Genomic DNA, 23,320 nt, shown 5'->3' with positions numbered 1-23,320 from the left:
CGTCCACCTCCTCGTCGCCAGGTCGCCGTCCTCGGCGTTCTGGCGCTCAAAAAGCTAGAAAGACAGAAAAAGCATGAGCGAACAACAAGCCGGAAGTCGGCAAAAGCAAAAGGAAGTCGGCCTCGCAGCCGCAAGCCGGAAGCCGGTGAAAACACAAAGCTTACCCGTTCGGGCGGGTGGTCCCTGTCGCGGGGTGCCAGCCCGTAGTTCCAGTCGTCCGGCATGTTCGCCTTGGTGATGTTATTCACCCGGCTGGCCACCTGGGCCTTGGAGAGCAGCGCCTTGGACGTCCGGTTCGGGTCGAACCGGCCGGACATGTGCCCGATTTTGTGGGTGCGCCTCTGGAGCGGCAGCACCCGGCGCTCAGCGATGGTGCAGAGGAGGTCCTCCGCAGTCAGCCCGTTCTCGACGGCTGCCCCCGGTGAAGTCCTGCAGCTGATTCACCTCAGCATCCGGATCCGTCGTGCGGGCGTTGTAGCTCCAGTTGATCCGGCCGACTGGAGGAGCCGGGTTGAACTCCGGCAAGTTGATCCGGTCGACGAGCTGCCCCTCGTTGCGCACATAGAAGAACGACATCTGCCAGTTCTTCACCGAGTCAACGGTGGGGATTTTGGGGAAAGGCGTACCGGGCCGAGTGTAGATCGAGGCGGCGCCGCAGGCCCGCAGGCGGCCCTCGGTGGTTTGCGCCTTCAGGTAGAACAGCCGGCTCCAGAAGTCGATGTCTGGCCACAAGCCAGCGTAGGCCTCCATGAACGCCACGAAGCAGCTGAGGAGGACGCACGCGTTGGCCGGCAGGTGGTGCGGCTGCAGGCCGAAGTTGTCGAGGAACTGCCGGAAGAAGGTTGATGCCGGCAGGCCCAGCCCGCGGTCGAGGTGCGCGCCGAAGACGACGCGCTCGCCAGGCTGCGGCTCGGGCTCCGTCTCCTCGCCGGGCGCCCGTCAGACCACCGCCGATGGGATCCGGCGGAGGCGCACCAGCCGCTCGATGTCGTCCTCCCGCATGTACGAGCCCCTCCACGACCCGCTGGCGGAGGCCATTGTCGAGGAAGAGGAAGAAGTTGACCACGAGAGGCGAAACGGCGACGAAGAGCCTTGCGACGGCGGCGGCGACGGCGGCAGCTGAGGACGCTCCGTGGAAACGCGCGGCCCCGTGGCGCCGGATTGGTGGAATGGCGGCGGCGGCCCGGCGGGAGAACGTCGGGGCAGCTGCTCGCCGGAGTTCGCCAGGAGGTTACTGGAGAAGAAGTGTTAGCGTGCGGCGGAACGCTCGAGCGAAGAAAGGAGAGAGCTTGAGCGAGAGGACGAAGAGCGCGAGGAAGAAGAAGGGCGCCTCGGTACCGCTACCTGGGGCATTTATAGCCGCCTGACGCGCCAGTTGCGCGGCCACGTGGCAATCGTGGGCCACGATCGGGATTTACTGCGGCCTTAACTACCCCCACGACGGCAGCGGTTACCGAAAACGGCCACACCACGTTCCCCACTACCGCACCGGATCCGGAGGAACATTGATGTGACCAGACGAACCGACCGCAGAGCCAGGCGTCAGACCGGTCAAGTCGGGTGCAGGACCCGAGGCGGCGGAGACTCCGGCGCGCCGCAAGCCGGAGCCGGACAATAAGTTCAACTCGGACCAAAAGTCATCAGCAAGGCGGAGACGCCACCAAAACTTGCGAGAAAGCAAAAGCTACATAAGTGTAAATAGTGGCCGGCTAGAAGCAGCCGGCAGAAGCGAGCCGGATGAGGGCGCAGCCGGCTGAATGGAAATTCTCAGTCGGCCCCTCCAAGTGCCGTTAAGTATATTCAAGAAGCCAGGAAAACCTGCCTAGGTCCTTCTAAACGCAGGACCTTGCCAGCTTCGGGGGCTAATGTCGGGGGGAAGACCCCGGGTAGGGCAATGGACGCAGAGCAGCCGGCTGACCACTGGCCGGCTCGTGGCAAAGGCCGGCTGAGGAGCAGCCGGCTGGCGCCGTGGCCGGCTGGTCCGGAAGCCGGCTGGCTCTAGGTCCTAGTCGGCCTTGCTACGGCCACCAATGCTGTAGCTGGGCCGGCTTCTACAAGCCATATCCGACTGGGGGTTTGTACCTCAGACCGACTCGAGGCTGGCGAGTCTTGCACTGGAAGGAACCGGGTTGGTGATCCGGGTTCCCAAAGTCCACGCTGACTCCATCTTCCGTAAAGCGCGGGGCACTGTGGAGCAATAGTGCCACGCGCCGGACAGGCCGTCAGGGCTTACGACGATCCGTACTGGCTACAGTGGCTGACGGCGACAGGGACACCTCCTCTCCATACCGCTGACCGTGGCAGCCGGATGGGACAGGCCACAATGCCTCAACGGCTCCTGACGTCACCGCCTCGGGAAGGAGCGGAAGCCGAAGCCGGCCAAGCCGGCCAGTAGACTATAGGGTCTTATATGTAAAGTGCCGGCGCCTATATAAGCCGCACTACCCCCTCTCGTGCAGGGGATCGATCATTCTTACTTCATTCCACCCATAGAGCTGCCCTGTGAGAGAGACCATCGTCTCCCTTAGCCTCCCAGGAGCAGCCGGACACAGCTCTAGGAACACCATTGTATTGTGTGATCATCATATACACTCATAGCAGGAGTAGAGGTTTTACCTCCATCGGAGGGCCTCGAACCTGGGTACGTCGCCGTGTCGCTCGTCCCCATACCCGCATCCGGATACCGCCGTGAGATCTCTCAGGAACCACTTCGATTAGCCACCCTATGGCATATGCCGTGACGATACCACGACACAGGACCTTCTGGTCCTGAGTCCACCACGTAGCATACGCGGGGTTGTCAACCTGCCGAGCAGCGTCGCCGGTGCCCTCGGTGGTGGTCTTGGCTGGCGCCGCCACCATGCCATCGAGGTAACCATGGAGCGAGGCTCTGGAGAGGTTGGTGAGGGTGAGAGCTCGCCACAGAGCAAAGTTGTTGCGATCGAGACGAAGGCAACGGTGGGAACCGTGGGAGCAGCCGTCAGGACGGGTGGAGAGACGACCGGGCCGATGACGGAGAGCTGCATCGCTGCGCCAGAGGATCCCATCGGAGAGGGCGGCGGCGATGAGATCGCGTTCGGGAGAGAGAGACCCGTGCGACGGCTGTAGGCTCTGATACCAAGATAAAACGCAAGTTTAGGGTTTCGTGGATGGAGCAACGTGCTCCCCACCTCTTCTATTTATATACTTGGCAGGATTACAATACAAGGCACATACGATACAAATACACACGTATGTGGTCCGATCTTTTAACAAAACCCTGGTGGCGGTGGCGGCAAGGGTGCCTAGCGCCGCGTGGTGGGGTTGGCCACGTAGTTGCCGAACAGAAGGAGGCCATTGCAGTGATCCATGATGCCGGTATCATCGTTTTCCGTGGGCGCATAGTCGAGCGTGCCGCTGACTGCGGTGTGTGCATATCTCGGGGGCCGGAAGAAGAACTCGGAGATCTCGGGGTCGGAGAAGTTGATGAATATGCCGGCCAACGATGGAGCTCAAGAACGACATCTCCACCTCCTCAGAAGCCTCCCTCCTCAATTAGGGGAAAGACATGCTCCATCGTCACGGCATCTCATGGCAACATGATCCTTTCATCACGTGGGAGCTCCCCGAAGGCCGTTGCGTGGAGGCCATATCTGGCCATGGGCAGCCCGGCCCGACGGCCCGGCCCGGGCCCGGCCCGAAAAACTCGGGCTTGGGCCAGAAATGTTGGCCCGACTGCCGGGCCGGGCCGGGCCTGGGTAGCCCGAAAACTCACTTTAACACTACGGCCCGGCCCGCGGCCCGATGGCCCGACGGGCTTGGTGGGAATTTGGTCGGGCCGGGCCGGGCTTGGGCCGGATTATTTTGCGTCGGGCCTACCTCGGGCCGGCCCGAGGCCCGGCCCGGCCCGACACATGCCCAGGTATAGTGGAGGCACAACGACACCTCGGATCATGCCCTACGAACGGAGTACACAGCATAGTGTCCCTCGACCTAGACCCGCAATATTAATCCAACAACTCTTTAGGTTTAGGATAGTAGTTTTGCACATCCTTCCAAATTTCCTTTTACTTTCTTCAGTGATTTATACCAATAGGCGAAGGACGTACATTTTTTAATAGAAAATGACAGTTGACTAAATGCTGCCAGGTAAATTCTCAATCCAACACGGTGTGTATGGAAAAGATTGTTCTATGGAACTAAACATGGAAACGTAATGTTTTGGGTAGATGCTACCCAAGTCTTCAATCTTCGAATTATTGAGATGATAGGCTAATCCTCTATCTTCTGATTCATTTAGAAAGATAATTTCTTTATAAGGATGAAATCCAAGGATTTCACTTCCATTGCAGTGATTCCTAACTCTAAGTTTACTGTCAAGAGTGTTCTCATTGTCCGAGTTCCATTCAAATGCATCTTTTTCTTGTGCTTCTTCCATATCGGTTAGAGAAGTAGAGTGATAGAAATTGTAGTTGACATCTTCCATAATCCAGGGTCCTCGAAATTCTTGATCATACATTCGACGTGAGAGCATATCATCAAGGTTGTTATCATGCCTCAGCACCCACTCGATCTCGCCGAGCAATTCATTAAGTATCCAGACTCGAAGCCGACAACGATGATCGAATGACGCAAAATAAACCCCATTCTCCGACTTTCCAAGACAAAGCCCTTGATCCCTCGTACCAACATGTACAGGCGGTTGGAATGCTTGGTAGGTGCAATTTGATAAGGATATTCTGGCGAAAATAGTATCATTGACAATAAAGCAATATCAATAAACCACAACTTCATATAGTGGATAAAACACAACTGGGTTAATCAAAAAGAAAAAACATACGGAAAAAATGTATTATTTCATTCATACCTCATAACAAACTGATCGAGCACATAAAGTTGTCCATGCCAGTAGGCAGAGTAGTCTCGTATCATGGAGAAGTGCGGCTTCATTAGCTCCCGCAGATAGCCGACGGTCCCTATGGCAGCCCCTTGCCGAGCAAACGACCTATCCTCCCAACTCCCCGTTGCTGAAGAGAAGACATGCATAACAAATGGCGATGGAGGCCATTCCAGTTGTTGCATCTCGTGGCGCGGAGGCGGTGGGATTATCAACACCTCGTAGTGTGGTGAGACGGGAGGGTCAAACACTATATACCGTGGATCGACGTTAATGTCAGACGGACCAACGCCCATTTCAGATGGGAGCGGCGGCAAGGGTGCCCAGCACCGTGTGGCGGGGTTGACCACGTAGTACCAAAAGAGGAGGAGGCCATTGCAGTGATGCAGGACGGTTGTATCGTCGTGCTCCGTGAGGGACACGTAATGCATCTTGCCACTGACGGCGGCGGCCCCGTCTCTCGGGGGGCGGAAGAAGAACTCGGAGAAATCGAGATCGCGGTAGTTGATGAAGAAGCCGGCCAGCAAGGACCGGAAGGGATCCAGCAGGCCGAGAGCGTCGACGAGGGCGTGCCAGGCCTTGCAGGCGCAGCGAGCTGCCGCGAGGCCGTGCGGCGGAAGGCGGTGGAGGACGGCGATGAGTAAGTCCTCCGGTAGCTGCTGCGTCAGGTCTGCCGGTGTCGCCATGGTTTGGTGTAACGCCTGCCCTGTTCTGCTCCTCTTTGAGGCGATCGCTTTGTTGGGGCTTGGTTTGATCTGCTGGATCTCTCCCTGGAATAAAGAACAATTTATTGAGGACGAAAGGATCTCAAGAGTCAGGACCGAGTCGATTAAGGACCAACGCGATCTGGAATTCGAATTTCGGACGAACTACCTGCGCCGTGTCGGCGGCGTACACCACGCCGTAGCCCTCGTCGGCGACGGCAGCGGAAGACGAGTGCTGGCCTGCCGACTGCTAGGATCCGCTGCCCCTTCCCGGCCAGATGCGCAAGTTTCTTCGGATGGACAGCACTGGTTGTTCTTGGCTGTGTGTAAATTGAACTCCGCTCCGACCGTGTAGTGTAGATTGTGAGATGTGCGAGTCCTGGCCGTGTGGTGGTGTTACTTAGTAACGGATTTTGCTGCAGAAAAATGAAGATGTCTGCTGCACTACACTTGATCCGTTCAGTCTTCAGTATTAGTGAATTTCTAGTAACCTCAGTAGGGCTGACTCATATTGATTTACTTTCCGGGTAAACCTGTTTAAAGAAAACTATATTCGGGCGTTAGTTTCTCAATCACAAAGATTTACCTCAGGAAGATTGGTGACTTGGAAATGATAAACAGGGGGAGGAAGCTTTCTCGGTGACTCCCTCTCTCTACTTTCATGCAATCTTCATAGAATACCCTTTAAAAAAAACTTTAGTGTATGGTTTACACTGATAATCAAGCTCAAAACCAAACAAATAATTCTCACTGTTCAAAAAACAAATACTCCGGTATTTTGCCTCCCCATCTCCGGTGATCTCGATATTTTTTTTAGCAAAAGATCAAAAGTGGTATTTGATGTTTCAAATAGTTCCAATCTCTTTTACGTGGATACATACACATGCTATCTACTTATCTGCAGAGTTCTACTAGATAATAAGTTATATTGTAGGCTAAAAAAACAAAAAATCGTCATTCTGGAAAGGCAAAAGGAAATTATTTTTTCTTCTAACATTTTTTCCTTTTTTGCAGACCACATATAAAGCGATAATAGGATGTTGGCATGGCGACACGCCGCGCCAATGAAGATACATAAATTGTTGTACAAATTTTGCAGCCATGTCCTTGAGTTAAGAAATCTGAGAAGTGAATAAGTAACTGACTATTGGTGCATTGGCTTTTATTTGGTGCACAAAGTCATGTAACAGTATACAGATCATCAGAATTTTGGAATTGTCATGGAAAAAAACTGAGAAGCAACAGATTCACTGTTGGAGTAGAAGATGTCAGTATTGTGAAAGAAAAGCCGGCACAAGATGTCAGTATTGCACAAAGAAAATAGATATTGGTTGATATACGTTAAGTAAACCATCTGAAATTATATGGAAGTGCCAACGCATACATAACGTCATGATCTTCTATGGAGACATTGTCGCTTATTATGAGTATAAAGCCAAAATAGATGGTTACGATATACTTCAGTACATATGTATAGCTACTACTATCTGCACTTCATATGTAACTGTCAGAACAAATGGCAAGCTAACTCATAAGCACAAAACAACAACAATTAGAGAGTCCAGGAAAGCTCGAAACATCAGAACCCAAGGACAGGCGGAAAGATCTATTCCACTTATAGGAAGCAAACCCTGCTAGTGAAAAAGAAAACAACATTAGCCAACTGAATATATGGCAGGTACTGAAGAGGACATCTTATATTTACGTCATCACAGATGGCGGTGAAGACATCAGGCGATTGTTTTGTTGTATCAAATTAGTAGGCCTAGATGAAGATTTTTATTCCTATTGCCCCCTGGTTGTAAAAGTTTCCTAGGGTGGCACTTCACATGATTTTACAACAGTTCGATGTCATCTTAAGAAAAGAATTGAGTCATCTGGAGCAATATTGAAACAAAGAAGGGTATACATGCCATTCACACGGGTTCGGCAGCTCGAAAGAAGTTTTGTGCTTATAAGCTGGATATGGTCAAAGCGTATGACCGCGTCGACTGGAGGTTTTTGGAAGGGGTTTTAGTGAAGTTGGGCTTTCAAATCAATCGATTCGGTGGGTAATGGCTTGTGTCACCACCGTTCGGTACTCAGTGCGCTTTAACGGAAATATGTTGGACTCCTTCACTCCATCTTGTGGTATCCGCCAAGGTGATCCTCTTTCGCCATACCTTTTCTTGTTTGTTGTTGATGGTCTGTCTTGTCTTATCCGGACGGAAATTGAGGCCCAGTCTTTGCGTGAGTTACACATATGCCGGCGTGCACCGGGTATCTCCCACCTTTTATTTGCCGAGGATAGTCTCTTATTCTTTGAAGGCTTGGTGGATCAAGCAAATATTGTTAAATCCATCCTTGATAGATATGAACGGACAGCTAGTGAGCCTTGGCAAATGTTCTATAATGTATGGGGAAAGCTGCTCGAATGAGGTACAAGCTGAGATTAAACAGATCCTCAAATATGAAACCACTTGCTTCAAAGAGAAATACCTTGGGTTGCCGGTGCCTGAAGGGAGGTTGACAAAAGGGAAGTTCAAGTCTACCAAGGGAAAATTTACCAAGCATGCAAGTGATTGGTCAGAAAGATACATGTCCTCGGGTGCAAAGGATATTCTCATCAAATCAATTTTGCAGTCAGTGTCTACATATGCTATGGGGGTGTTCAAATTTCCTACTGGTTTAATCGGTGACTTGGAGCATATTATTCGTGATTTTTGGTGGGGTGATGAGGTCAACAAGAGAAAGATGCACTGGCTCTCTTGGGATAAAGTGGCCAGACCAAAGGGATATGGAGGTACTGGTTTTTGTGATTTGCAAATGTTCAATCAAGCTCTTCTCGCCAGACAGGCTTGGCGTTTGATCGATTCCCCTGATAGTCTTTGTGCACGGTTACTCAAAGCTAGATACTATCAGTCTGGTCACCTTCTGGACACAGCTTTCATCCAGAATCAATCTCAATCTTGGCAAGGTATTGTTCATGGCCTCGAATTACTGAAGGAATGAATTATTTGGCGGATTGGTACGGGCTCAAGTGTTAAAATATTTAGGGACAATTGGCTCCCACGTCCGGGTGCTCTCAAGTTGGACAGAAAGAAAGGCCATTCATGCCGTAAATGGGTGTCCGAGCTCATTGATCAAGAGAACAGAACATGGAATGAGGAGGCTGTTCGTGATTGCTGTTTTGGCCATGACGCCGCGTGGTTCTTAGTATCAAATTGGCACCTCGAGCATCTGATGATTTTATAGCCTGGAGCGGGGAACACAATGGATTATTCAGTGTCCGCTCCGCTTATCGTATTGGGATGCAGCCAAAACTTGTAGATCTCTGCGGTGGTCAGTCTAGTGTGAATCCTACTGGAGAAAGGAAAGTTTGGGACCTCGTATGGAAAGCTAATGTTCCTCCAAAACTTAGAATTTTTGCCTAGAGGGTGGCGTCGGACTCGCTTGGTACTCGACAGAATTTGAACCGGCGTATAGCTACGGTTAATCCGACCTGCTCGATCTGCGGCTGTGTGGTTGAGGACTCTCACCATGCTCTTATTTCATGTACTGTTGCGCGTGCACTCCGCGAGGAGGTGCGTACACAATGGGTGTTACCCGACGAGTTGGCTTTTCGTGAGAATCAGAAGGAATGGATCTTTGCACTTCTTGGTAATGCTCTAAAGGATCAGAGGCCAAAGATTATATTCTTACTTTGGCGTGCTTGGCATCAGAGGAACAACATTGTTCATGGTAATGGGAAGGCTACCGTCTCTGCCTCTCTGTCCCATACTTAGTCAATTATCATCGATCTTTCACTGGGAATGGAGGTCAGGAAATGATTAAAGCTGCGAGATGGTCTCCTCCATCTGATGGTACAGTTAAGGCTAATGTCGATGTTGGCTGGGACCCTACGACCAAGAATGTGGGAGTCGGTATTATTATCAGGGATCATAACGGCCATCCTATACTTGCTGAATGGAAGTCCTTCCCGCTGTGTGGGAGTGCAGAGGAGGCCGAGGTCATTGCATGCGTTGAAGGTTTGCGCCAACTGATTTCTATTCGCCGGTGGCCGCGATGCTGGAGTCGGACTGCTACAGTGCAGTACATGCGATAATAGACACAAGCCAAGTTCGATCCACTAGCTGGGTTGCCACATTGGAGGCGCGGGAACTTCTGAAGATTTTCCGGGATATTGCTATCTTAAAAGTGGAGCGAAGTTGTAATGGAGTAGCGCATGTCCTGGCTCAGTTAGGTACATCTGGGTTTTCTGGTTGTTTGCGTGATTCAGCTCCTGACTACGTTCGGGATTTGATCACCTTAGATTGTATGAACAATATGTAATCTCCGAGCAGCAGGTTTCTTACGCACTCTTTTCCTTACCAGGGTAACTAAGGGGACTGAAAGGTTTTTAATGAGACGGCCTGCTATTTTATTAATATATGTGTTCTTACGTCAAAAAAAATATTGAAACAAAGAATAGCATGTATATTATGTTTATAATTATCAGCAGGATATTATTTTTATAGATTCAAGTATTAATCATTTACTGAATATGTGGAATTATTGGAAGTTTTCCCTACATTTTATCAAAGCACCGCTTCCTAAATAAGGCTGGTTGGAACACAACATTTTGAGGACACATATGAATCAAACGTGTATATGATTGATATTTACCATTTTGAGAATAAGGCGGGTTAATACATAAGCCATCTCTCTTATCATTCACCTGCGCGGTAGTCCAGCCATTTGTGTTGCCGCATGTGTCGTCGTCATTTTTTTCACTTCAAGCCCCACGGTTCTTCATCTCCTTTTACTTCACAGCATCTTGAAAAATAGATGTCCACCATCCTAGAACAAAGCTTATTAATCCCTCTGATTCATAATAACCGTCATGGTTTTAGTTCACTTTTAATCAGATTTGAACAAAAACCATGACACTTATTATGAATTGAGGGAGTACTACATTACACAAACATGAAGCGCTGCATATGCACTTAAGCAGAGTGGAAATTAGTTTGGTTATTAACTTAGTAAAACTACTATGTTACACTGAAAAGAAAATCAGGTACCATTCTACACAAAAATTGGGCCAACCAGCCCTTCTCTCAGTTGAATTCAGGAAATTTTGACTGAACTTCTTTTCTCGCATGGACACTATTAAAAAAAATGACCCATAGAGTCAGGGAAGCAAAATTTAAGTTTCAGTGTGTTGTTGTTGTCTCCTATATTTACCACTTATAATGTCTGGATTAATCACTGACCAAAGACTTAAGAAGCTTTATATCGCGGATTTGATGTCCTACTCCTGGTATGCTAGATGCTGAATTGTTAAATGAGGGGAAAATCCATTGAAACTAGTGACACTGCTGATATATAATCAAAACATCATAAAGAAACATGAAGCCCTTCCAATAATTTCGCTGCAGCCTACATCTACAGAAAAGCCATCAGTAAAGCCAAAATCAGGCTCAGAGATGTGCTTGAAGTAGACTGACAGCAAATAACTTGGATGGGTGAACAAAATATTTGATTAACAGCTCCTATATATGTTGATTACTAATGGGGTAATGGCATGCTAAATATGAATATTACCTGCTCTGTTGAAGGACAGACCATCTGTCCACTGGAGACCACAATGTTTGAGGATAATGTGGTTCAAAACTGCCAATGAAAATATGAATGCTCTGTTTTTTTATCTAAAAACACATACCAAAGCGTGTCTCATTTTGCATTAGAAGAAAATGTCGAGATGATGCAAAGAGTACAGCCAGAAAAGAAAAGAAAAGAAAAGAAAATAAAATAAAATAAAATAAAATAAAATAAAATAAAATAAAATAAAATAAAATAAAAAGCCCCACTGGGAAGAACAAAAGAGAACCACAAAACCCCAACTAAAAGTGCCAAGAATTTGGCGTACTCAGTTAAGAAATGCAATACTAAAGGTCCTGAAATGCAGAACCTTGAAGATATATTCGCCATGGAATCCCTTCATGTGTATTTTCATAGAGACTGCAATCCAAGAATTTGGCAAACTTAATTAAGAAATGCAGAACCTTCAACCTATGTTCACAAGAGTACCATGCCAGCACTCAAGTTCTACGGTGCGAACTGCAGCTCGCAGTTTGTAGCTCCTGAAAATGTGTAAAGGTTTGCCCTGGTTGTTCTCTGTTTTGATTGTAAGATCGAAACAGTATACGATATAAATATTTCAACACTGGATAATAGAAAATTAAACTTTAGCATGCCACCCTTTTTGCAAGCCAGCTTGTTTAAGAAGTTACTTCAACCTCGGAATCCTGGCAGTGAAAGGGCTTCAAGGTACTTAAAACTTGGCCTCATAAAACTACAGAAACTAAGAGGCACCACTTTCCATTTCCAAGTGTATTAAAGAAAGTTACATAATAAAGTAATCACTCCAAGGAAACTAACGACCTTACTTCTTTAATTGTTTCATGTTCTATCATATATACTGTATGATATATAAGTGCCTATATCGTAAAATTGCTTATTGCTAAGGAAATACAAGCATGTTAATTGACTATTTCAAAGTGGATATGCCATCAAGAATATGTCCCAAGATACTGTAATCAATAACCACATAAATCTATCAAAAAACAGAAACCCACGTGCATTAGAAAATAGGTGCCTGCTGGAGTTTGACTGGATCAAGAAAACAATGTCTGCATAAGAAACCTCCATGTGAACAACGCCTGCATCTAGAATAGCCGATGGGCCACCAAAAAATAGAGGAACAAACCATGGACTGTAGGCCACAGTATTGCTGGAAATGTAAGTAATGAGCAGAAGATGGTGAAGTGGTGAAAACGTTTCGTCCCTGGGCTCCCGCGACGCCCAGGGCGAAACCCTAAATCGCCCAGCCGCCGAGCTCTCCTCCCCCTCCCCCGCTTCGCCGCCGCCAGGAGGGCGCCGCCGGGCGAAGCTCGGGGGCGCCGGCGGCGGCGGGGCACCTCTCCCTTCCTCGCGGTGTCGCCGGCGCGGGCGGTCTCGTCGCAAAGGGGCGCGACGCTGACAGGGGGCGTGGCGGCGCGGCTGCTCCGGCGGCGGCGTGGTGGCTCTGTGTGTGGGGCGCACTCAGGGCGGCGGCGGCTCCAGCGGAGGCGTCCGCGGTGCTGGGCGGCGCGAGCTCGGCCGGCGGCGGGATCTGGGCGGCGAGCACAGCGGCGCGAACTTCGGCGGCCACGGCCGGGCGGGCCGGCGGTGGCGAGGCCTTCTGGGATGGAGCAGGGCGAGGCGTGGGCTGGGTGGCCTCCCTGGCCGCCCTGCGTGCGGGTTGGGGCAGGGGTCCCGGGCCCTGCCAGGCCCAGTTCGCCCCCAGATCTGGTACCCGGCGGCCATGGTGGCCGGCGGCTGCCTCTCTGGCCTTCTTTGGGGCTTGTTGGTCGATCCTCGCGGCGGTGTTTCTTGCTTTCCTCGGTGCTGCAGCGGGCAGGGTTGGGATGCCGGGGCGGCGGCCCTGGAAGGGGGGAGCTATTTGGTTGGCGGGCGAGCCAGTAGCTCTGGTGCTGGTCGGTGCCATGGTCGTGGGGGCGACGTGGTATTCGACGAGTCGAGTGGTGTGGGGTGTAGATGGTGGGGAGGTTGCCAAGGGGAAACCTTTGCCCCTCGGGCCACGGCGGCGGCGTCCGCGGACGGCGTTCCCTTGTTGAAGGCGCCGTGAGGCCAACCTCCGTCACTCTACTTTGTCCGGGTGAAAACCCAAGATCCTCGGATCGGGCGGTGGCGGCACTCCGGTGTCGTGCTCTTCTTGAAGACACCGTCTTGGAGCCCACAGCGCGAGGCTCACCTAAGGTTGTGTCGGAGGTGATTCTTCAGCGATCTTCGGCAAGGCTTGCTCCGTGCTCTTCCCTTGTCGAGCTTCCTTGGCGCTGCTCTTCGGTTTGCGAGCATCGTGGGTCGGTCCCCGGTGGTGGTCGGCTTCCGGTGGCATTTCTGCGACGGAGGAGTTTGGTTGAGGCGCGCGTGAAAATGGCTCGCTCTCGAGTGAGCTCCGGCCCGACACTGTAGACTCCTGTTCTTCTCCGAGTCCTCGTAGATGCTTTGGCTGAGCCTTTTGGTCGTGATTCCGGTTGTAGCTTCTTCAGTAGTTCGTGTGGGTGTGTGGTGTCGTTCTGTAAGCTGGGTTCAGCACTTTGTATCGTTTTCGCCGTTGTTGGCTTTGTTAATTCAAAGTCGGGCACCTGAGTGCCTTTTATCTAAAAAAGATGGTGAAGTGGTTAACAAAGCAAGATAAATACAGGACGAATCTATGGACCACAGACTAATAAATAGGGAATCTGGAAACCAAAGCGTGACGTACATTGTTCAGTAAGAAGATAAACCGTGGGGATGGCTAAACAAACTATGTTTTTATTGTCTCTCTATCTCCACATCAACAAGTTGGCTCAGCCTCTCGGCCCCAAAACAAGTTGACTAGTCTACACAAACAAATCAAGGCTGTGCTCACCACAACTTGCCCATCAATGGAACCCGTTAGGAATGTAAAACCAAGCAGCATGAGGCAGACTACCTTAATGGAAGAATGCGACTGACATAGACTGGACAACAAAAGGATAAACAAAGTGGACCTAAAGTGCACACCAGGAAGCAACAATGGCATCAAACTCAATCATGCAGAGCAAGGGGTTACCTCCAGGAAGATAAAGCTCATGACTTGGCCTCTCGCAGACTAGTTGTACCGATGGTTACATCCATCTGACAGACTTATGGCTGCGTATTCCCCCTGTCCCTTGCTACCCTATAAAAACATGGAACCAGAACACAAGAGTCTCCACGCAACCCAAGAACACAAGGGTATTCTCATTATCCGAGTTCCATTCAAATGCATCCTTTTCTTCTGCTTCTTCCATATTGGTTAGAGAAGTAGAGTGATAGAAATTGTAGTTGACATCTTCCATAATCCAGGGTCCTTGAACTTCTTGATCATACATTCCACCTGAGAGCATATCATTAAGGTTGTTATCATGCTTCAGCTCCCACTTGATCTCGCTGTCCGATTCATTAAGGATCCAGACTCGAAGTCGGCATCGATGATCATACGACACAAAATAAACCCCATTCTCCGACCTTCCAAGACAGAGCTCTTGATCCCTCGTACCAACATGTACAGGCGGCTGAAATGCTTGGTAGGTGCAGTTTGATAAGGATATTCTGGCGAAAATAATATCATTGACAATAAAACAGCGTCAATAAACCACAACTTCATATAGTGGATAAACCACAACTGGGTTAATAAAAAAAACGAAATCATACGGAAAAAGGTACTATTTCATTCATACCTCATAACAAACCGATCGAGCACATAAAGTTGTCCATGCCAGTAGGCAGAGTAGTCTCGCATCATGGAGAACGGTGGCTTCATTAGCTCCTGTATATTGCCGACGGTCCCTATGGCAGCCCCTTGCCGAGCAAAGGACCTGTTCTCCCAGCTTCCCGTTGCTGAAGAGAAGACATGCATAACAAATGGCGATGGAGGCCATTCGAGTTGTTGCATGTCGTGGCGCGGAGGCGGTGGGATTATCAACACCTCATAGTGTGGTGAGACGGGAGGGTCAAACACTATATACCGTGGATCGACGTTAATGTCATACGGACCAGATGGGGGCGGCGGCAAGGGTGCCCAGCACCGTGTGGCGGGGTTGACCACGTAGTACCAAAAGAGGAGGAGGCCATTGCAGTGATGCAGGACGGTTGTATCGTCGTGCTCCGTGAGGGACACATAATGCATCTTGCCACTAACGGCAGCGGCCCCGTCTCTCGGGGGACGGAAGAAGAACTCGGAGAAATCGAGATCGCGGTAGTTGATGAAGAAGCCGGCATGCGAGGACCGGAAGGGATTCAGCAGGTCGAGAGCGTCGACGAGGGCGTGCCAGGCCTTGCAGACGCAGCGAGCCGCCGCGAGGCCGTGCGGCGGAAGGCGGCGATGAGTAAGTCCTCCGGTAACTGCTGCGTCAGGTCTGCCGGTGTCGCCATGGTTTGGTGTAACGCCTGCCCTGTTCTGCTCCTCTCTGAGGCGATCGCTTTGTTGGGGCTTGGTTTGATCTGTTGGATCTCTCCCTGGAAGAAAGAACAATTCATTGAGGACAAAAGGATCTCAGGAGTCAGGACCGGGTCGATTAAGGACCAACGCGATCTGGATCGGAATCAAACTTCATAAGACTACTTGGGCACGAACTACCTGCGCCATGTCGGCGGCCTACACCACGCAGTAGCCCTCGTCGGCGACGGCAGCGGAAGACGAGTGCTGGCCTGCCAACTGCTAGGATCCGCTGCCCCTTCCCGGCCAGATGCGCAAGTTTCTTCGGATGGACAGCACTGGTTGTTCTTGGCTGTGTGTAAATTGAACTCCGCTCCGACCGTGTAGTGTAGATTGTGAGATGTGCGAGTCCTGGCCGTGTGGTGGTGTTACTTAGTAACGGATTTTGCTGCAGAAAAATGAAGATGTCTGCTGCACTACACTTGATCCGTTCAGTCTTCAGTATTAGTGAATTTCTAGTAACCTCAGTAGGGCTGACTCATATTGATTTTCTTTCCGGGTAAACCTGTTTAAAGAAAACAATATTCGGGCGTTAGTTTCTCGATCACAAAGATTTACCTGGGGAAGGTAGTGACTTGGAAATGACAAACAGGGGGAGTAAGCTTTATCGGCGACTCCCTCTCTCTAATTTCATGTCATAGAATACCTTCTAAAAAACTTTAGTCTATGGTTTACACTGATAATCAAGCTCAAAACCAAACAAATAGTTCTCACCGTCCGAAAAACAATAGTAGTACTCTTAAAAGTAACAAAATTAGTAAAAAAAAAAAACTTACTCATCCATCCAGAGAGGTATTTTGCCTCCCCATCTCCGGTAATCTCGATATTTTCTTAACAAAAAAATCAAAAGTGGTATTTGATGTTTCAAACAGTTCCAATCTTTTTTATGTGGATACATACACATGCTATCTACATATCTGGAGAGTTCTACTAGATAATACGTTATATTGTAGGCTAAAAAAGCACAAAATCGTTATTCTCCCGGAAGGTAAAAGGAAATTATTTTTTCTTCAAACATTTTTCTTTTTTGCAGACCACACATATAAAGAGATAGTGGGAAGTTGGCATGGCCCCATGCCGCGCCAATGAAGATATATAAATTGTTGTACAAATTTTGCAGCCGTGTTCCTGAGTTAAGAAATCTGAAAAGTGAATAAGTAACTGACTACTGGTGCATTAGCTTTTATTAGGTGCACAAAGTCATGTAACAGCATATAGATCATCAGAATTTTGGAATTGTCATGGAAAAAAAAACCTGAGAAGCAACAGATTCACTGTTGGAGTAGAAGATGTCAGTATTGTGAAAAGAAAGCCGGCACAAGATGTCAGTATTGCACAAAGAAAATAGATATTGGTTGACATACGTTAAGTAAACCATCTGAAATTATATGGAAGTGCCAACGCATACATAACGTCATGATCTTCTATAGAGACATTGTCGCTTATTATGAGTATGAAGCCAAAATAGATGGTTACTGTATACTTCAGTACATATGCTAGGCTACTACTATCTGCATTCCATATGTAACCGTCAGAACAAATGGCAAGCTAACTCATAAGAGCATCTCCAGTCGCGTCCCCCAAACCGTTCCCCAAACGGCGTCGGATTGAGCGTTTGGGGGACGTGTTTCGTTCGTGCCGCGTTTGGAAAATGTCGCTCCCCAGTCGCGTCCCCCAAAATCCACCCCAAACATTAAAATACTCTTTTTTTGTTTTTTTGCATTTTTATTTCAATAAAGAGAAGAAATATTCCACAAACTAATACATAATTTGGAACATGGTTTACATGAAGATATAGTTTGGAACATGGTTTTCCACAAACTAATATATAGTTTGAACCATGGTTGACACAAATATAAAACATTGCAAAAAAAATTAAACCTAACTAGGCCGGGCATCGAAGATTTCGTGTGTTTGCTGCTAAGAAAGAACACTCGAGGGCACACCCAGTCACCCAAACTGGAAAATCCAGCAGGTGAGGGTGCCCTAATCGTTCTTCCGAGGAAGAACATCCAGAAACCTTCGTGCATTTTTTCGCTGCGAAGAAACAACATTCTTCAGTCCCCGTCCTCCTCGGCGCTATCGCCGTGGTAGTTCCGGCGGCAACTCGTCTCGTCGAACACCTTGACGCTCATGTCCCTGTCGCCGAAGTAGGAGAACACGAGCACGAAGCCAGCTTCGAGGCGGTGGTAGCGCGCGAACTTCTCCCAGCCGATGTGGAGGTACATCTTGCCGCGCGCGTCCTAGATCACGTCGACGATCCACCGGCAGCAGCGGCAACCATCCTCCCGCAGATGCAGCGATCCCAGGCGCTCGTCATCGGTGACGAAGTCGGTGAAGTCGTCTGGCAGCCTCTGAATGTCGTGTGGGTCGCCCTTGAGGACGACGATGAACTCGAACATCACGGGCACCTCCTCGTCCTGCCTGTCCGACGATGAGGACGACGACGGCGTCGCAGGCGACAGCGAGCGTGCAGCTCTGCCGCGGCCGTGGCCACGGCCACGGCCGCGAGCTCAGCCTCCGGCTCTACCAGCAATAGCGTCGACTCTTGAGATGGTGACGGCTAGGGTTGGGGAGAGAGGCACTAGGGTTTGTGTGTGAGAGGGACGATGAGAGGCGACCCTTTTTATAGGCCGGTGGCGCTCATTAACACCGGCACGCAGAGCTAGGCGCGACGAGACGCTTCGCTGCGCCTCTGCGGGAACTGCACCATCGCTGCGCGTCAATAACTTCCATCGCGAGGTAGGCGACGGTTAGGTTAAAATTCAATGTGCCGCTGACGGGTCAGCCCCGCCACTCCCCGCCTCGCTTTTCGGTGCGTCCGGCGTCCCCGGTGCGTCCCCTGTGGGGCGGGGACGGGAGATGCTCTGAGCACAAAACAACAACAATTAGAGAGTCCAGTAAAGCTCAAAACATCAGAACCCAAGGACAGACGGAAAGATCTATTCCACTTATAGGAAGCAAACCCTGTTAGTGAAAAAGAAAACAACATTAGCCAACTGAATATATGGCAGGTACTGAAGAGGACATCTTATATTTACGTAATCACATATGGCAGTGAAGACATCAGGCATTGTTTTGTTGTATCAAATTAGTAGGCCTAGATGAAGATTTTTATTCCTATTGTTGTAAAAGTTTCCTAGGGTGGCACTTCACATGGTTTTACAACAGCTTGATGTCATCTTAAGAAAAGAATTCAGTCATGTGGAGCAATATTGAAACAAAGAATAGCATGCATATTATGTTTATAATTATCAGTAGGATATTAGGATATTATTTTTACATTCTGTGGAATTATTGGAAGCTTTTCCTACATTTGATCAAAGCACGCTTCCTAAATAAGGCTGGTTGGAACACAACATTTTGAGGACACATATGAATCAAAGGTGTATATGATTGATATTTACCATTTTGAGAATAAGGCAGGTTAATACATAAGCCATCTCTCTTATCATCCACCTGCGCGGTAGTCCAGCCGTTTGTGTTCCCGCATGTGTCGTCGTCGTTTTTTTCACTTCAAGCCCCACGGCTCTTCATCTCCTTTTTACTTCACATCATCTTGAAAAATAGATGTCCATCATCCTAGAACAAAGCTTGTTAATCCCTCCGATTCATAATAACCGTCGTGGTTTTAGTTCACTTTTAATCAGATTTGAACAAAAACCATGACAGTTATTATGAATTGAGGGAGTACTACATTACACAAACATGAAGCGCTGCATATGCACTTAAGCAGAGTGGAAAGTAGTTTGGTTATTAACTTAGTAAAACTACTATGTTACACTAAAAAGAAAATCCGGTACCATTCTACAAAAAAATTGGGCCAACCAGCCCTTCTCTCAGTTGAATCAGGAAATTTTACTGAACTTCTTTTCTCGCATGGAAACTATGAAAAAAAATGACCCATAGAGTCAGGGAAGAAAAATTTAAGTTTCAGTGTGTTCTTGTTGTCTCCTATATTTACCACTTATAATGTCTGGATTAATCACTGACCAAAGACTTAAAGAGGCTTTATATCGCAGATTTGATGTCCAACTGCTGGTATGCTAAATGCTGAATTGTTAAATGAGGGGAAAATCCATTGAAATAGTGACGCTGCTGATATATAATCAAAACATCATAAAGAAACATGAAGCCCTTCCAAAAATTTCGCTGCAGCCTATATTCACCTACAGAAAAGCCATCAGTAAAGCAAAAAATCAGGCTCAGAGATGTGCTTGAAGTAGACTGACAGCAAATAACTTGGATGGGTGAACAAAATATTTGACTAACAGCTCCTATATATGTTGATTACTAATGGGGTAATGGCATGCTAAATATGAATATTACCTGCTGTGTTGAAGGACAGACCATCTGTCCACTGGAGACCACAATGTTTGAGGATAACGTGGTTCAAAACTGCCAATGAAAATATGAATGCTCTGTTTTTTATCTAAAAACACACACCAAAGCGTGTCTCATTTTGCATTAGAAGAAAATGTCAAGATGATGCAAAGAGTAGAAAAACCCCACTCAAAAGAGAACCACGAAACCCCAACTAAAAGTGCCAAGGATTTGGCGTACTCAGTTAAGAAATGCAATACTAAAAGCTCCTGAAATGCAGAACCTTGAAGATATATTCGCCATGGAATCCCTTCATGTGTATTTTCATAGAGACTGCAATCCAAGAATTTGGCGAACTTAATTAAGAAATGCAGAACCTTCAACATATATTCACAAGAGTACCATGCCAGCACTCAAGTTCTACGGTGCGAACTGCAGCTCGCAGTTTGTAGCTCCTGAAAATGTGTAAAGGTTTGCCCTGGTTGTTCTCTGTTTTGATTGTCCGGTCGAAACAGTATACGATGTAAATATTTCAACACTGGATAATAGAAAATTAAACTTTAGCATGCCACCCTTTTTGCAAGCCAGCTTGTTTAAGAAATTACTTCAACCTCGGAGTCCTAGCAGTGAAAGGGCTTCAAGGTACAGATCCTTTAAAACTTGGCCTCCTAAAACTACAGAAACTAAGAGGCACCACTTCCCATTTCCAAGTGTGGTAAAGAAAGTTACATAATGAAGTAATCACTCCAAGGAAAGTAACAACCTTACTTCTTTAATTGTTTCATGTTCTATCATATATATTGTATGATATATAAGTGTCTATATCGTAAAATTGCTTACTGCTAAGGAAATACAAGCATATTAATTGACTATTTCAAAGTGGATATGCCATCAAGAATATGTCCCAAGATACTGTAATCAATAAGCACATAAATCTATCAAAAAACAGAAACCCACGTGCATTAGAAAATAGGTGCCAACTGGAGTTTGACTGGATCAAGAAAACAATGTCTGCATACGAAACCTCCATGTGAACAACGCCTGCATCTAGAATAGCCGATGGGCCACCAAAAAATAGAGAAGAAACCATGGACTGTAGGCCACAGTATTGCTGGAAATGTAAGTAATGAGCAGCAGATGGTGAAGTGGTTAACAAAGCAAGATAAATACAGGACGAATCTATGGACCACAGACTAATATATAGGGAATCTGGAAACCAAAGTGTGACAGACATTAGTTCAGTAAGAAGATAAACCGTGGGGATGGCTAAACAAACTATGTTTTTATTGTCTCTCTTTCATGTATCTCGACATCAACAAGTTGGCTCAGCCTCTCAGCCCCCAAAACAAGTTGACTAGTCTACACAAACAAATCAAGGCTGTGCTCACCACAACTTGCCCATCAATGGAACCCGTTAGGAATGTAAAACCAAGCAGCATGAGGCAGACTACCTTTATGGAAGAATGTGACTGACATAGACTAGACAACAAAAGGATAAACAAAGTGGACCTAAAGTGCACACCAGGAAGCAACAATGGCATCAAACTCAATCATGCAGAGCAAGTGGTTACCTCCAGGAAGATAAAGCTCATGACTTGGCCTCTCGCAGACTAGTCGTACCGATGGTTAGATCCATCTGACAGACTTATGGCTGAAGTGTTCCCTTGCTACCCTATAAAAACATGGAACCAGAACACAAGCGTCTTCATGCAACCCAAAAATACTTTAGCACCAACACATTTCAGAAAAAAAGCGCATCTTCATCAGACAAAACACACCATGATCTCTCCTAAGAGGTTAGTCCAGCAGGCAAAGAAGTGGCAGCAGATGGCGGCCCTCGGGAAGCGGCGGCTGCCAACAACGGGGGCAATCAAAGATGCCAGCCTGCGCGGCGGCGCATCAGCCATCGCGGACAAGGGCCACTGCATCGTCTACACTGCTGGTGGAGAGCGGTTTGAGGTTCCGTTGGCATATCTCGGTACGACGGTGTTTGGGGAGCTCCTGAGGATGTCGGAGGACGAGTTTGGGTTCACGAGCGAAGACAGCAGGATCACGGTACCTTGCGACGCGGCCGTGATGGCATACGTCATGTGCTTGCTTAAGAGGAAGCCCTCGGAAGAGGTGGAGAGGGCAGTCCTTAGCTCCGTTGTAATTCCATGCAGCAACCTGAGTAGCATCGCCATGGTTTACAAGGTCTTGGCCAGTCACTAGCTATATTTTTAGTTAGTGAGAGGCGGCGACGTATCCTTCATGTACATGCACTCCCTTTTTGGTAGATCTCGATGTGATTACCTGTAAATAGATGTATGCACATACCCAGTAAACAGGTGAAGAAGAACAATTTTGCATTTGAATGTATATCCTACTATTAGTACTTGGTATAAAACGAAGGGGATGCTGTAAAGAGCTGAGATAATGGGTCTACTGCAGAGGCCGGAAGCAATAAAATTTTCCTTCTAAAGAAGAGATAATTTTAAATCCAATACTAAACCATAAACCCACGGTGGCACTTAGAATTTGCTGTCTAAATATTCAGCAAGGCAAATGAGAAAACGAGTCAACCCAACAGGGTTTTGTATGTGCATAGAAAAAAGGTACTCTACCATCCTAAGTGTCAACTGCCGTGACAAGGCACAAGAAATATAGCTCATCTCACGCCCATACTCAAACAACGAAAGAAGCAGTTCAATGAAATCAGCATCTGCTATCCTAACAAAAGTGCAGAGGCCCATGTGCAGTAACTAAACCAACGCGAAATGGAAAGAATCTGAAGATCCAGTTCACAGCCTTCACGCGACGGCGCTTATGATTTCTTAGGCTAAGGGAAGAATTAACTTGCTCTCCTGATTAACCCTCTGGCACGGATTAGCACTGAATAAGCATTCTGTTTCTCCGTTTATTTCCTTCATTCACTTGCTCCTTTTAACCATCCTAATGCTTGTCCACGTCTGGTTAATTAGATGCCATGACCAGTTGCCAGAGTTTTTTTTATTTAAGAAAAGGTGCTAGAGTAGATATGCTCTAGCCTAGATAAATTTTACCAAGCTCCATAAATTTGACAATACATTCAGTTCACCTCTACAAATTTAATGTGGACATGCTGAATCAGTCCAGCACTGTGCAGATTAGGCATACTGAAACTTTGATAAAAATAAAAAAGGACAGGACAACATGAAACATAGCCGTGAACATATAATCAAAACCAACTGAACTCTGCTACGTAATATTTTCAACATCCCAACTTCAAAACCAGAATAATTGAAAACTCTTCCTTGCTAAGGAACTCTCACTAGAATCATCACATGCTGTCACAAAAGTAGCGTAGCATCTGCTATCACCATATCAGTACCTAAGTCAACGCAGGGGGAGAGGCCGAGAGGGACACGACAAAAG

At 47.9% G+C, this 23,320-nt stretch overlaps 1 protein-coding gene and 1 pseudogene across 10 annotated transcripts; one reads left to right on the top strand and one right to left on the bottom strand.

Annotated features, from left to right (window-relative positions):
• Nucleotides 1-4,110: 4,110 nt before the first annotated feature.
• LOC127302803 (putative F-box protein At3g16210) lies at nucleotides 4,111-21,634 on the bottom strand. 10 transcript variants are annotated; one of them, XM_071820488.1, is made up of 6 exons: nucleotides 15,746-16,365; nucleotides 14,847-15,624; nucleotides 10,225-14,718; nucleotides 5,750-7,214; nucleotides 4,847-5,646; nucleotides 4,111-4,718 (listed from the first exon to the last, which is right to left on the bottom strand). In XM_071820488.1, exons 5-6 carry the CDS (start codon nucleotides 5,560-5,562, stop codon nucleotides 4,115-4,117), a joined length of 1,320 nt encoding a protein of 439 aa, XP_071676589.1. In that variant the 5' UTR covers nucleotides 5,563-5,646; nucleotides 5,750-7,214; nucleotides 10,225-14,718; nucleotides 14,847-15,624; nucleotides 15,746-16,365; the 3' UTR covers nucleotides 4,111-4,114. The 10 variants fall into 10 exon arrangements, with proteins under 10 accessions (XP_071676589.1, XP_071676588.1, XP_071676590.1 ...); XM_071820487.1 differs by having other exon boundaries at nucleotides 5,750-7,211; XM_071820489.1 differs by having other exon boundaries at nucleotides 10,277-14,718.
• On the top strand, nucleotides 21,622-22,281 carry LOC127302805 (auxin-responsive protein SAUR36-like; annotated as a pseudogene).
• Nucleotides 22,282-23,320: the final 1,039 nt, after the last annotated feature.

This window comes from Lolium perenne, chromosome 5 (genome assembly GCF_019359855.2).
Source record: "Lolium perenne isolate Kyuss_39 chromosome 5, Kyuss_2.0, whole genome shotgun sequence".
In the NCBI taxonomy this organism is placed as follows: domain Eukaryota; kingdom Viridiplantae; phylum Streptophyta; class Magnoliopsida; order Poales; family Poaceae; genus Lolium; species Lolium perenne.
Note: the sequence above shows the minus strand (reverse complement) of the source record. Positions and strands in the feature narration are given on the sequence as shown.